We start from the raw sequence: 14,241 nt of genomic DNA, 5'->3' as shown, positions 1-14,241 counted from the left end.
CAGAAGTGAAAAATTCAAAATTATTATTAAAAACATGTCAGCATTTCACCAGGAAATTCAGCAATCCAGAAAGATTAAGTATGTGGAGGTACTAGGTTCTTCCAACTCTACCCAACCAAAGAAAGAAAAATCCACATCTTGTAGGACCAAGCAAGAGGCAACTGCACTCTTAACTACCTAACGGTGATCTGTAACTCATACTTCCTTCCAATTGTAATGACAAGCATAGAAAGTTATCAGGTTGGTTAGTAAGTATACTGCAATCTACATGAGGTTAGTGGGTACTGCCATCCTTTCCATGAAAATCTTAGTTATGCCATTTGAAATAGGTTAGCCCAACTACTTGTTTATTCCACTTCTTAATTTTTACTTTCCAGTGATTTTTGTTCATTTTCTACATCAGTTCTAATGAAATAAAATGTGGTATGTATGTCTTAATTTCAACGTTCAGGTTTTGCAGAAACAAACAAAAAAATTTTTCAATCTACTGCTCATTTAGCATTTTTGATTCTTTAGGTATAACTTACTTCAGAAAAAAAAAAATCCCTTAACTTCAATTTCCCTCCCTCCCCCAAAGATATTTTCTTCTTCACAAAGTACTGCTTAAAGTATACAAATTCTCTTAGTACACTCACCTCTTTGGATGTATATCCTGGAACTAGCCTTGCCACGCTGTCCCAGTTGATAGGCTGAGGAACACCAATTAGGGAACAGAGGATCATATCCAAAACCATTGGATTGTTGTCATACGGAAAGTTATTGTTTTCTGAAAATCCGCGACTCATCTTTGGCTACTTAAGCCTGAAAGAGAAAAACGTTATTAGCAAGTCTCACTGCATAGGTTGCTAAAAGTTGGTCTACGTTACCTGCAGCACTCCATAGATTACTAAGGGGAACGTTTAGCACAGTGTTACAGTCAAGTACTCATGCTTTATTTGACAAAATTTATGCATTCATCTCTGCACCCTCAAAACCCTGGGGGGAGAAGCAGATAGGCAAACCACACCAAAACCAACTCGGCAGCAGGCACTACCTGCCATTCCTTTGAGCTGTCTGTTTCCAGGAGGGATTCACACCGCTGAGCCCTTCAATACAAAAACCGGCCTCCCACAATCTCAGAATAAACAGCCTAAGCTACAGAGGCATATTTTAATTTAAATTTACTTACATTCAAACACACTTGTCTGCTTCCCAAAAATTTTCTGCTGCTCAACTTTGGCCTCCTCTTGCTCTGCCTATTTGTCTTGCACACCTGACTTCTATTATATAGGAGCCAACCCAGTGCACCTAGCTAAGGGCCATCAATAATACTTCAGAGCCAGAACACCCCACACCTGGATGTCTTTCAGCTCTCAGCCTCAAAACCTGACTTTTGAGTTGTCCTAAGGCACTCACAACTCCTGATTAGCTGGGATTATCAGGGCCAAAAAACCTTGTTCCTTCAGCTTCAAGATGAACACAGAAAAAAGCATGTAAGGACAGCAGTGAACACCTTAAAAAAATGCACTTCTAATTTGAAAAGTGTTATGTTTTTTTCTTTTTCTTTTTTCCAGCTGAATTTTATGTATAGCACCAGGGAACACAGTAAAGTTCAGAGTACTGTTCTAGCATATGCTGGAAGAAAACTGCAGGCATTAATCAAGACTTGAATATTCAAGTAACACAGGGCCAAAGAGCTTAGTAAGGACTCATATTTGGAAAGCACTTTGGACCTCTTCCAAAGTACCTTAAAAGGATCACATAAATAACAGAACTTAAGAGTCACATACGGAATTTTGATTTATAAAGCAAGGATTATAGAGAATTTCAGAGAGAATACACTTAGAAAGTAGCAGATTTAACTGATCACTTGTTACTGAAAGTATACTATGTGTAGATGTTTCTTTTGCATCACCCTCTTTCTAAAAGAAAAGACTCTTGTCCTGGTTTTGGCTGGGATAGAGTTAATTTTCTTCCTAGTAGCTGGTACAGTGCTGGCTGGGGTTAAGCCACACAATGCTTAAAATATACAAAATAGCACTGATTTTGTTTCTGACTCTGGAAGCTATTCCAGCACATGTTTTGTTTTGTTGGTAGAAAGAGAAATCACAATAGCAGGTAGCTGTAAAGCTTTCATCCTCTCTAAAGAGCAGCTGAATGAAACCATCAGAAAGAACCCACCAAGATAATTGTTAGGTTTCATCTACTCACTCATGAGATTTAAAAAAAAAAAAAGCCACAAACAAAATGAAGTCCAACAAAAAAGTCATACCATTTTAGCAATTCCATCTAAATGAAATCTACTGCAAAGCATGCCAAATAGCCAGCTTTAAAGGACAAAGGTCCTTCACAGACAACATGAGCCCAAACTTTCCAGTTGAGATTGATGCTGCTCAGAGAGGTAAAGGGACATCAGTCCCCGCAGTCATCGAGTCCTGAGCCCTCATCCTGAGAGGAGTATCGAGTGGTGTCACCGTGGTAATTCTAATGGTGGAGACTCCTCACTGCCAGGCACAGTCAGCATCACTTATATTTATGCCACTGAATATCTACCATATCTGCTGCTAGCAAAAGAAATAACTGGGCCAGCACAGGCCAGCACCAGTGGCAAACCCGAGTGGTTATAAAATATGAAGCCAGCTTCTTGTGCTACCTTGTACACACGGAGCAGCTGGTTTGAAAATATGTTTGAACAAGAGAAGTAAACGGTGGAGTATTAGAATCCTCCGGTCTTGCACCATAAAATACACTTAACAAAAGTAAAATTACTAACATTGTCTGTATTCCATAAATCACCATTTTAAGGACTAGTTCTATGGTATGATTACACTGAGTAATCAAAGAAAGAAAGAAAGAAAGAAAAGCAGTTATTTTGCCACAGTTAGAGTCTATAATTTAAGGGAGGAAGTGTTGAGTACTTTGCTTGTAACAAGTTTATGTACACATCAGCGCTGGGGGCCACGAAGCAACCTGACTGTGAAGGGATGCCAGGTACTCTAACGCATAGTGACACGTTCAGACAGGATGAAGCCTTTGTCTCTCAAATATTTTTTTATTTACTTATTCTGTACTTTAAAATACAGTTTTACATATGCTTACTACTGCAGAGATAAATGAAGCAGTCTACTTAATTACAAGCAAACAAGTTAAGTATTTTTATTTCTATTCTGGAAAACGTAGAGGACTCCTCTTTCTGGCTTTATAGATGGTATCTAACATTTGCCTTTTAGTCCTTTAGAAAATCCTGTCATTAGTTAAACACACACAAGGTTCTGTCTCATGCAAGAATGGTGCATGCTGTAAGAAAAGCAACATGAGGCCTGTAATAAATCATATTTTTAAGAGAGAAAAGGCAACTTCTACAGATTCTCTCTGGTTTCTTACTGCAAGTAAAGCTCAAGTTCACTCCTTCCTCAACTATGGGAATCGGAGAAAAAAAGTTTCAGAATTATTTAATTCTGACCAACTCATTGGATATGCACAATATAGACAGATGCCTGACGACAGAATTTTTATTAATACTTAGAATTCTAAATCAAGTGGTGTAAAGGATTCCAAGCACTTTAATATTTCATAAAACTGATATGATTTAAAGAGTTAATTCATTATGCAGGAAGTTGGTTTACATTAGGGAAATACTCTGCCTCATTCGAGACGGATTTTTTTTTTAATTTAAAGCAAAGAATCGATCTAGAAATGAAGAATTACTATCCCCTTGCACGTGCATAACCTGCAGGAAAGTAAAAGATGGTGGGATGGGCACGAGGTTTCATGCAGAACCCTTAAACGCAACGAAATGATGGTGCAGAATGAGGTGGGGGAGAGGAAGAGCACCAACTTCGCCCACATACCAGTCAAAATAAAAATAAAAGTAAGGCATTTCAATAAAAACATAAAAAAGGATCCCAGTTTGGGGGGCAAGGTCCTACAGGTGTAAGCAGCCTCCTCGGGCAATGCCGTCCCGGTGGAACCCGCGCTCGGCAGCAGGGATCTCCGCCAGCCCCCCCAACCCTCTCCGCCGGAGAGGTCCCCGCAGCTGCCCGGCACCCCGCCCCGGGCCGCGGGGCTGGAGAGCGGAAGGGAAACCCAGCGCCGGCGCTCCCGGGAGGGCAGGGCAGGGGTTACCTGGCAGGCTCCCAGGCGAGGGGTCGGCGGCGCGGATGGACGGGCGGCGGCTCCTCGAAGCGCAGCGGCCGCCGGAGCGGGCAGCGGGACGGCGGCGGCGCCGCTCCCCTCAGGAGACGAGGTCCGCGCCGGGCGCCTGGCGGAACGGAGCCCGGACGCGGCCGCTCCCGCCGAGGATTCTCGGCAGAGCCGCCCCAGGGCTCCGAGTGCGGCGGGACCAGCGGACTGTCCCCGTCCCCACCTGCCGTGCCCGAAGCGCGGGAGACGGGCGCCCTCACACGCCGGCGCCGCCCAGCCCGGCCCCACCCTCCCGGGCTGCGCCGTGAGGGGGGCGGCAGCCGCCAATCAGCGCCGGGAGAGTGATGAGACCCCGCCCCCTCCCGCCGAGAAGAGCCAATGGGATGGCCGGAGGAGGAAGAGGCGGGCGGGGGGTCAGTGCGGGAGCCCCGGCGCGCGCCGTGTTGCGGCGGCCCCGCCTTGTCGCAGTGCAGCGGCGGCGACAGCGCCCCCTACCCGCCGCGCGCCCGGCGTCCGGTAGCCTGGCAACGCCCCGCCCCGCCTCCGCCGGACGGCGCCGTGACGTCAGGCGGCGCCTCCGCCCCGTCACGCACCACTGACGCAGCCCCGCCCACCGCGGCGGTGGGAGCAGCGCCCCAGCGCGCCGCGGCGGGAACGCGGATGCCATTTTTCTTTTTTTTTTTTTTTTCTTCTTTTCTTTCAGTAAAAATCCCCTCTTACAGTCCCCCGTGCCAAAAGGGTAACGTGATGGGAAAACCTGGGCAGCCTGCGCACGTAATGTTCTTATCACCTGCCCAAATAACACATCAGGCACAAGACTGGTCTCACGCTATAAGCACAGAAAATTAATTAAGCAAGAATTAAGTGTTAAAACACTCTAGTAAAGGCTGCATTGTACCCACAAAAACATGGTAGCCAAGGAGAAGGAGCCTTAACTTAAGCTTTTCCCAGGTTTTCAGCCGATCTAAATATTTGGTACACTTGTACCTCAAAAAGCAATAACAGAACATCTAATTTAGAGCTAATTACACCAAATGGCCCGACCACCCGAGCTGTTCAAGGTTCCTCACACCAGAAAAAGTTGTTCTGCGAAGGGTCAGACAGTCTAATCCTGCCATTTCATCACTTGTTCGTTTATTCCCTACCGCACGTCTGCTAAATCCCACTGTGTAACTTCTGTTCCTCCTCAATATTTTGGCAGGAATCACTGAGATAATCACAGATTCAGGCACATTAACCATTTTCTTCCAAAAAAACCCCACCCTAAACTGGAGTAATGCAATGAGGACAGAGAATACAAAAAAAAAGCACAGAACAGTTCAGAAAAAGGATTGCACCCATCTAGAAAAGTATGTGAAATCCAAATTCTTTAAGTCAGTATGAGAGCTTCATTTGGGTTTCAGTTAAAAGTAGAAAACATTCCTGATTTCACAACGTCCCACAGCAATCCCTCGAATAAGCTAATGCTGCAATATCGCTATGTTATTATGACACTACGAATGGAAGCTTGATGGTATGTTAGAGAACTGGCAACAGTTTTTTAGTTAACCTGTGCTTTTAGGCAGAAGTTCAGTCCCTTCCTATTTTTTTTAAATAAGAAAAAAACCCCAGTATCAGTATTTGAGAAAAAAGAAAAATCAGTATCTCACATTTTACTCCTTTCATAGTCCAGAGACTACACTTCTTCAGTTACCAATAATTCAAAAGATAGGGGAACTAGCTTTTTGCCTTTAAAGCATTTTAATTTCTAAAACCAAAAAATTGCAAAGCTACCCTTTGACAGCTTAAATAATCTGCATCGTTTGCTCGAGTCTTACAGTTTTGCGATATTATGAAATTTAGGGAACTTTAGTATCTCAAAATAGCATTAAAAATTGTAGATAAGAAAGATCCAGGGGTGCCTGACGTTGACATGTGCCTATGTTACTAGTTAAACCGGTTACACGGGTACCTTTGTTTCAAGGAGAGATTATCCAGCTGCTCAAAGGCAGTGTTCAGTATGCCCACAGAATCCAGGAGACCGATTTATCATCCCAAACCTGCTTCAAATTGGTCTGCAGAAGAACCAGTCCCATGACACAAGGGGGAAAAAAAAAAAAAAAAATAAAGGTGTATCACCATCTGCGGACACACACAATTGCTACCTGCCATTACAGGACAAAAATGTCTACCAATCCCAACACATGGCCACACCCACGTGCATAAAAAAAACCCTGGAAGGGGCTACTTAAATCATACACTTTCATGTTATTCATGTTTTATAAAATAAGTACAGTTCCGCTACTGCTGTGGACAAGAGTATTTCTACAATGGTGCATCAAGAAAAATTACTGTGTTGGTTTCTGAGTTTGTACCTCTTCTGGGAAATTTTCCTTACAAACAGATGAAGATTTATAAGAAACTGTTGGGTTTTTTTTTATTTTTGGTATTTACCTCACTAGCAAATTCCACCAAGATTGCCAAATAAGTCAAAACAATCTTACTAGCTCAGATGCAATCTAGTTCCACAGAAGGAAATTTTTTGAACCTGTGGAAAAGAAACAGACAATTTTATTAAGTTCTACCAGACAGAGTATTTTAAATTTATTATTCAGAAACCTGAACAAAACTTCGGATATGTGTATGTTCGTGTACCGCTAGCACCCAGAGAACCAGTCAGAACTGGCATCTGTCATTACTTCGGACAGTATTCAGGCTTAAAATGGTTGGTATACTAAACAGTATCAGTAAAATTAAAGTAAGATTAAACTAAAGCCTTATATAACAAGTGTCATAGGTCTGTTACAGACTTCTAGGTCTGCTACAGGTATAGAAGTAGTTCCAAAGAATAACATAAAGATAACTTAGTATGTACAGATCTTAAAATAAGAGTCAATTGCCTAATGCGTAAGTTTAGCAATATTTCAACAGCATCTCTTTTCTGATCTCCTCTTCCACATACTGCTGTTGCAGCCACACCTGCTCCTTTTAGTCTTCTCACCTTTCTAAAGTTGTGCAAGTCTTAAGCAGCCTGTCATCCAGCCTCCCCTTTTCAATCAGCATTCATTTAGATGTTTTTTCTGTAGCCTGGTGTATGGGCACAAACAGACCAAAATCATAGGCCTCACATTTTTTCCTGATGCTAGTTCATGCATTAAAAAAAAAAAAAAAAAAAATCTTAAAGCACAGTATATATTTTACTTCAATGAATTTTAATACCCTTCTGCAATCAGTACAATTAACTGAGTTCAATACTTCATTTCCTCAGAGCCTTCTTTTCCCATTAATCTCAAGATTGAAAGGATCAAAATTCTTGTCAATATTTAGCAGATACAATTATGACAGCACTTGGTAGACTAAGTAAAACTAAAGACAAGTCAGTGGAGTTATTAATAACCTATATTCCTACTAAAAGAATTGTTTTCAAAATAGTATGATCTGAAAGTGAAATTAATCTTTCTAAAAATGAATAAGATTTAAAGATTCCAACAAATATCATGGTACTATGTTCCCAACTTGTTCTGAGCAGGAAAGTAGAAGTCTACTTGAATAGGTACTCTACATAAAGTTTGGGGTTTATTTATTCATTTATTCAAAAGGCCCTTCCTCTGACTGAAATCTTTCACTGACACAAGAGAGGATGACAGTCCATTAATTAAATCGCACAAAAGTAAATTAATTCCATCCAGGAATACACAGTGTAAGCAGAACTGGACACTTGATACCTGCCCACCCCCCCACCCCCCTTTTTTCCTCTCTGTATTTTGTATTTCAGGATTGTTTGCTATTTTTATTTCAACAACAGATGTCATGTCCAAATACAAGTAATTTTCTCCAGTGCCCTGGTACGCAGGGAAACATCTCGGGAACATGTTCTGTTTTAAACCTAGTAAACATAGTTTACTACTCTTTCCTTTTCCTCTGCACTTGAAGATCTAACAATCTACTAAAAAAAAAAAAAGAAAAAAAAGATTCTTCGCACCATCTCCCAATACCTGAGCACAACCACTTAAATTCTTGCTCTGATTATCAACAGGCATTCAGAGATTTCTTTAAAATCCAAGGTTCCAGCATCATATCTGTTTTTTCAGCCATTCTACCTCAATAAAAGTGTGCTCACTTCTATTTTTCTTGTCAGAGTTTTGTTGTGGTGAATGGAATTCTAAGAACTCAAAGCCAGCAAATGCAATTAAAGCACTGAAAGCTTAGCTAACATATAACGGGCACCGAAGGTCTCTGTCAAACCAGTCAAACCGAAACTACTGGATCAATTAAGCAAAGGCACGTGCCCTACTTTTACTAATACTTCTGAGTACTTTTAAAATAAAAAAGAAAAGCTGTTTTAATGATTAAGACAAGCTTTAGTTACTTTATCCATTGCTCTAACCTTCAGAAGGTCAACATATTATACATATATTCTACAAGGAAAAAAGTTTTAGTTATCTTTGCTTCATTAAAAAACCCCCAAAACAGTATTTTAATACAGAATTCTCAAACACCAATATGAAGAAGATACTAAATACTTTGAACAGTCTTAATGTTTTTATGGCTTTTGATAAACCAGAGCCCTCAAATTTTATGGGCAGATGCAAAATTTACCACCTGAAAGGCAGCATAAGGAGTTAACTCCAAGACCTTATCTAACTGAGACAATGAAGCAAGAAATGTTACTTTTTCTTTGCCACTCAGGGTGAATGTCCCCCAACCCAATGCTTTCCTACCGCACTAAAAGGCAGGATAGATATTCTGACATTCATATAAAAAAAATAAAGTTGAGATGCAGGTGGTAGTTCATGAACTACTGATAGGCAGTTAACAGGCTCCAACACAAAATGGCTAGGAGTGATGGAAAGCTAGGTTCCCACAGAAGGGAGTAAGTGTGCTGGGAAGTGCCTGCCTGCAGGATACCCTTCATTCTAATGTTCTTTTAATAAACAAGAGAACTGGATAGAACTATTGCTGAAGCCTCATTGCTCTTCCTTTGTAAACTGTATTTCTCCTCCCCTTCTCACAAGTCCCTTTTTTACAAGAGCTAAGCTCTTTATGACAGAAGCTCTACTTCTGCTGCAATCAAGCAACTTGGAACTTCTAACAATTCTCTTGCCAATCTCCCTCCTTTCATGGGGAAACAACGCACTATCACTATTTTATGGTCCTCAGTGACCAGTTTTGGAGGACATCTTACAGATCTATTGAAGAGACCTCTTGTCAAGCCAACATTCCAATGAAGACTGGATGTTCTTCTCCAGATTTCACCAACAGTTTGTCTCCTCTGCAAGAACAGGCTGGCAGTCCCTTTTGTTTGTTTGTTTGCTTTGTTATAAATGCCTCAATTCTCATCTCAAGACCTTAAAGTTGCTGCCAGGTGGTGGGGTAGAATCACTAATGTACAGCCGTGGGTGAGTCAAAAATAAATACTACAAACTGAGCAATCATTTCTCCGTCCCTTCACCAGTCAGTAGCAGCAGTAACTGGTACAGACCCATCAGTGTTCCACTACAATACAGATTTTCAGCAAACCCTAAGTTTTATCAATAAAGCACAGTTCAGTTGCTTTGTTGATGAAAGTGCATTAGAGTTCCTGTTTCTCTCCACTAACCACAGTGGAGTCAGGTGCAACAGGAACTTTATTGCTTCCAGCAAAAACAGAATCAAAAGCAGCCTCCTGCTCCTCTAAAGTCACAGTAGCAGTAGATCCTTTAACAGACGGGCTGGTAAAGGCTGGCCGTTGCTCTGAAACCCTTTCCAGGTCCACTGTTTTCCTACCTCTTCTTTTGCCCAGGATTTTGATGTAATTAGCAGGCACGAGTCCTGTTGTTTGGCCATCATAACTAGCCAAAAGCCAACCACGGATTTTAGGTTGTTGTTCTGAAGAAGAAAATGCAAATGCATCAAGTTACAAAACAATTCAAAATATATTGCAGTTGAGGCACAAATGCACCAGAAGGCAGCTGACACAACAGCTTATCACACAGAGAAAGTAACTCTGTGATAAAAGGCAAATTACTTCAGGAGAGAAATGACTAGGATCTGCATTGGTGAGGTGAGTGGACAGGTACTGCGAAGGGCAGGTTGTTCTGACATCAATTATACCATACTGCACGCACATAGGGATCTTCAGAGTTGTGCAGCACATGTGAGAAAAAGGTAACCACAAGGGTAACCACAAAGCACTCCTTGAGTAAGTTTAGGCTGTGTCATATCTTAGGGAAATTGAACGAAACTACTTACGGGGAAAAAAAAAATAAAATCAGTGTGGATGAGGAGTTGGGTCAAATAAGGTGGGGGATTTTTTGTTTTCATTTTCAGACTCTAACAATATGACTTACTTGACATGTGATTAGAAAATAAATACAAAATTAAAAGTTTACCTTTGGGTGCTAATTTTAGCATGTCACCAGCACGGAAAGAAATTTCTTCTTCTGAGAGAGCGCTGAAATCATATTCTGCTCTTCCAACTACATGATCATCTTCTCCACTCGCCCAGTTACTAGATACTGTTTCCAAAGAGAAATTAAAAGTTTATCTGCTTTGAATTATAAAGTTTGGTGGGTTTTTTAAAAGGAAAATGAAGAAAACACTTTAACTTTCTTGCTAAAACTTTTCCTCTAGAGAACTGACGGGAGTAACAAAGCATGATTTGTTGAGTCAATCCAACCAATACTTCTTCCCCCACCCCAGCTGCCACATCTAATAGAAAGGAAACAGAAAGAGAAAGGAACCATGATTTTGGAATCACACAAAGCTTACCATGAAACTGCATCCTAACCAAACAACAGGCTACTTAAACAGGACGTTACTTGTATCACACGCCTAAAATTCAGTATTGTTACCCCAGTATCTATTAACTTCTATCACTGTAGTGTAAAATTAATCGCTATAACACGTGATAACAAAAGGAACAACGTATGCTGCACTTCTCTCGTGCTGCAGATCATCTTTACCTGTTTCTTCGTCACTGTATGTAGAAAGCAGTTTCCAAATGAGATAGGGACCTCCCATTATAACAGCAAAAAACAAGAAAATGGGCCAGGATTTTGCAGAGTTAGCCGCCTTATCTTCAAGGCCAACGCGAGCTACTGTCCCCTCACTTTCAGCCCACAAATCCTCATTCTCAGAGCTCTTCCGCAGACCCAGTAATCGTTGTAGGCGTTGGTAGAGATATCTTAGAGTTCTCACTAAAGCAAAAGCTGAAAACACCTTTGTGAAGTGTACTTTGAGGCGGGAGAAGTGGTTGGCTACATCCAACACAGCCCTGAAACTGTTGTACACAGCTGAAAAGGTAGCATCCATCATCATGCTGACTGAGGCAAACGCATGCACGATACTTTCAATGGACTGAAATGCACCTCTGCTGCTCTCTTCAGCCTGCTGAACAAACCTGCTGGGAGGGATATCGTCTGCACGAAAGCGGTTATAACCCAAACCACCATATCCGTAACTGTAAGGGCTATAGCTTCCATAAAAAGAGGTTCCATATGAACCATAGCCTGGAGAAAAAGAACTGCTATAGGCTGGCCTGAAAGTGCTCAGACTACTGCTTCCCGTTTGCTGTGACGGTCTTGGTAAAATAGGCGGAGGTATTCGTGCAACTGTGGGTGGTCCAGGCCTGGTCAGCACGTTGTCACCCAAGTCAGCAGACCTAAACAAATTCAGACAAGCAAGATCAGTATTCAAAACAAGCTTATATTTTCATTTCCCCAGAGTTCTTGGCTAACTATATAAATAAGTGCATTTCAGTAGTAGTAGGAAGGGAACCTGGTAGCCAAACACTCAGTATTATGTTGCACAACGTTTGTGGGAAGTAAAATTCTAGTCAGGAAATACAGGTCTTTCGGGAAAAAAACACCATAATGAGATATTCAGTGCAACTGCGGAATCAAAGTTTATCTGTAACGTACACATGGAAAAACTTTCAGTCTATTTATCACATTGACTAAGAATGCACGAAACGCTACATCTAGATCCATCAAACCTGATGCTGTAACACCTACGTGTTATGGCTCCTGCACCCAAAAGCCTCTCATAGGCACTACCAAGAATATTTATGAACTTTTCTATCTGAAAGCCTTATTTCCAATACTTGCTCTCAGCTCTTCTATACAATCAGCCAATGGTACAGGAAGAAGTTTGAGAGCTCCTTTGAATCCACCCTTAGAGAAAAGGGTGGTGTGATCTAATTGAGAATACAAGTAATTACACAACAACAAATGCAAGGACTCTGGGTCCCCCAACTTCCCCCTCTACCCAAACTATCTAATTACCTTTATGTAGCATATCAAAGGATTGAATCTATTACTGTAGGCAGAAAGAGGTTTTACAAGTCAATTATTTGTTTTTTATTTAGTAAACTTTTATTCCTTTTTATGCCTGTAAGTTTAAGTCATCTTATCTATGCCCTTCATAATAAGACTCTGCAAGTACTAGACTAGTATTTGAATTCTGTCCAGCAGCTGTACAACTTTTGCTGCTTCATTAAAAAACTAATCCCATATTATCATCCTAACACTCAAACCTTTTGGTCATTTTGCATGTTTACTGCCTCATCCCATGACTTCCCACTTCTGTAGTCCGTTAAATTCACAGAAAAATAAAAAGAAAAGCAGCAGCAGAAGAGTCAACTTTGAACTCCTATGGAGCTGCTTCTTTCTGCACTGCTTTCAGTGCAAAGCATGCTTGCTCTACTATTTCTGTATATAAGGCAGGGAACAACTTCCTCTCAGCAAAACTTAGAGGTTTCCATAGCAAAGAAGAGTATTTATATCTTTACACTGTTTGGTTTGTCCATCAAAGACTTTAACTCTCTTAGCAGTTAAAAACAGAAGCAAAAAAAAAGTTATTATCACAGAAAACAGAGGTACTGTAACTTATTAGGTCACACTACATTCCCCCCTCCCAATACTCAACTTGGGACACCTCACTTTAAAGCTCCTTGAAGCAATTTAAAATAAGCTAGATAACCCCACCGAGAAAAAATTAACATCACATTTCTTGCTCAGCACGCTTCAGCTTGCAGTGAAAGCAGCAAAGCTGCTGTTGAACGTTCAGCCTTGGCCTAACCTTTTGCCCAGTTTCAGGCTCACTCTAATTGCACCAAATGAAAACCAAGGCTGATCTTCAACCGCCAAGCTTTCCTTGATTTCTGATAAAAAGGAAGGAGTTTACAAACACTTTCTGTACAACATTCTTCTCCGTGAGCAGGTTGGATTTTCTGAGAAGACTCAGATTCCCGGGTGAACACACCAGACACAGACACACACACATCTCTTTTCCAGTCCCTGGGGATAACACGCAGCTTCTCCACTCCTGGAGAGTCACGCCAGCTTACCCAGCTATATAATCCCCAGAAATGGACACCCGCGCTCCGTCCGCTCGTGGCAACACGCACAGCTTTACCTTCACCACGTTAAACACGCAGCTTTCTCCACACACGGGTAGGTTTTGAGACCAGTACCTTACGGCAGCCTCTCTCTCCCTCTCCCCTCTGAGCAGGGGAATCTACCAGAGCCCCCTCCCCGGGAACGGGGGGGGTCATACAACCCCTCAACAAAGCAAAACGCCCCCAAACAGACCCCCTCAGGCTCTGCTCCGGCAGTAGCGGGCGGAGGCACTGCCCGGCTGGGCCCGACCTTTGAGCTCGCCTCAGGGGAGAAGGCCGAGGCGGGAGGCCCGAGGCGGGGGAGGCGCCGCCGCTCCGAGGGGGCGAACCCCTAACCCCGCCGCAGCCCGGGGAGACCCGGGGGTCCGGCGCACGCACTCACTGGAAGGCCGGCGCCACGGTGCCCGCCAGCCGCCGGTTCTCCCAGGGTTTGAGAGGCGGCGGCTGCGACGCCATCTCCGCCGCGCTGCGGGCCCCGCTCTGCCCCCGGCCCGGCCCGGCCCGGCCCGCCGCACTCCTCCGCCCGCCCGCCCGCCGGCAGACACGACGCGGGAGCGCCGAGATATTCACCAGGGCTTCCCCCCGCGCCGGCCCATCGATGCGCTCTGCCTCGCCGCTGTGCAGGCCTGCGCCAGCTCCGCTGGCCGCCCGGAGAGGCGGGGGCCAGGCCCCGCGCGGGCCCGGGGCCGCTGTGAGGTGATCGCTTCGCCGCGGGCAGCGGGGCGGGACGGGCGCGGGGTTGGGCGCAGCCTAGAGCCCAT

General features: G+C 43.1%; 3 protein-coding genes across 13 annotated transcripts in view; 1 reads left to right on the top strand and 2 right to left on the bottom strand.

Moving 5' to 3' along the window:
* Nucleotides 1-6,152, bottom strand: part of SANBR (SANT and BTB domain regulator of CSR) — a 26,912-nt gene extending 20,760 nt beyond the window's left edge. For 3 of the 4 annotated variants that reach the window (XM_074817161.1, XM_074817162.1, XM_074817163.1), the window contains exons 1-2: nucleotides 6,074-6,152; nucleotides 636-801 (exon numbers count right to left, since the gene is read on the bottom strand). In XM_074817161.1, coding sequence (XP_074673262.1) covers nucleotides 636-785 — 150 coding nt within the window. In that variant the 5' untranslated portion in view covers nucleotides 786-801; nucleotides 6,074-6,152. Of the gene's footprint in view, nucleotides 1-635; nucleotides 802-4,104; nucleotides 4,359-6,073 lie in introns of those variants that run through there. The other variant, XM_074817164.1, reaches the window with a different exon arrangement.
* PEX13 (peroxisomal biogenesis factor 13) lies at nucleotides 5,844-14,241 on the bottom strand. Of its 8 annotated transcripts, none has more exons than XR_012622337.1 (6): nucleotides 14,051-14,241; nucleotides 11,046-11,743; nucleotides 10,473-10,598; nucleotides 9,868-9,969; nucleotides 6,556-6,649; nucleotides 5,844-6,176 (listed from the first exon to the last, which is right to left on the bottom strand). XR_012622337.1 is itself a non-coding variant. In XM_074817181.1 (5 exons), the coding sequence occupies exons 1-5, from the start codon at nucleotides 14,239-14,241 to the stop codon at nucleotides 6,621-6,623; spliced, it is 1,146 nt and encodes a 381-aa protein (XP_074673282.1). In that variant the 3' UTR covers nucleotides 6,352-6,620. The 8 variants fall into 8 exon arrangements, 5 of the variants coding, with proteins under 5 accessions (XP_074673282.1, XP_074673280.1, XP_074673283.1 ...); XR_012622336.1 differs by lacking the exon at nucleotides 5,844-6,176 and adding an exon at nucleotides 7,103-7,243 and having other exon boundaries at nucleotides 6,352-6,649; XR_012622338.1 differs by lacking the exon at nucleotides 5,844-6,176 and adding an exon at nucleotides 7,103-7,188 and having other exon boundaries at nucleotides 6,352-6,649.
* The window catches only part of PUS10 (pseudouridine synthase 10), a 36,123-nt gene continuing 35,976 nt past the window's right edge, over nucleotides 14,095-14,241 (top strand). The window contains exon 1 of the mRNA XM_074817170.1: nucleotides 14,095-14,176. The gene's annotated coding sequence lies outside the window, so the exon portion shown is untranslated. The remainder of the gene's footprint in view (nucleotides 14,177-14,241) is intronic.

The sequence above is a fragment of the Strix aluco genome, chromosome 3, assembly GCF_031877795.1.
Source record: "Strix aluco isolate bStrAlu1 chromosome 3, bStrAlu1.hap1, whole genome shotgun sequence".
In the NCBI taxonomy this organism is placed as follows: domain Eukaryota; kingdom Metazoa; phylum Chordata; class Aves; order Strigiformes; family Strigidae; genus Strix; species Strix aluco.
Note: the sequence above shows the minus strand (reverse complement) of the source record. Positions and strands in the feature narration are given on the sequence as shown.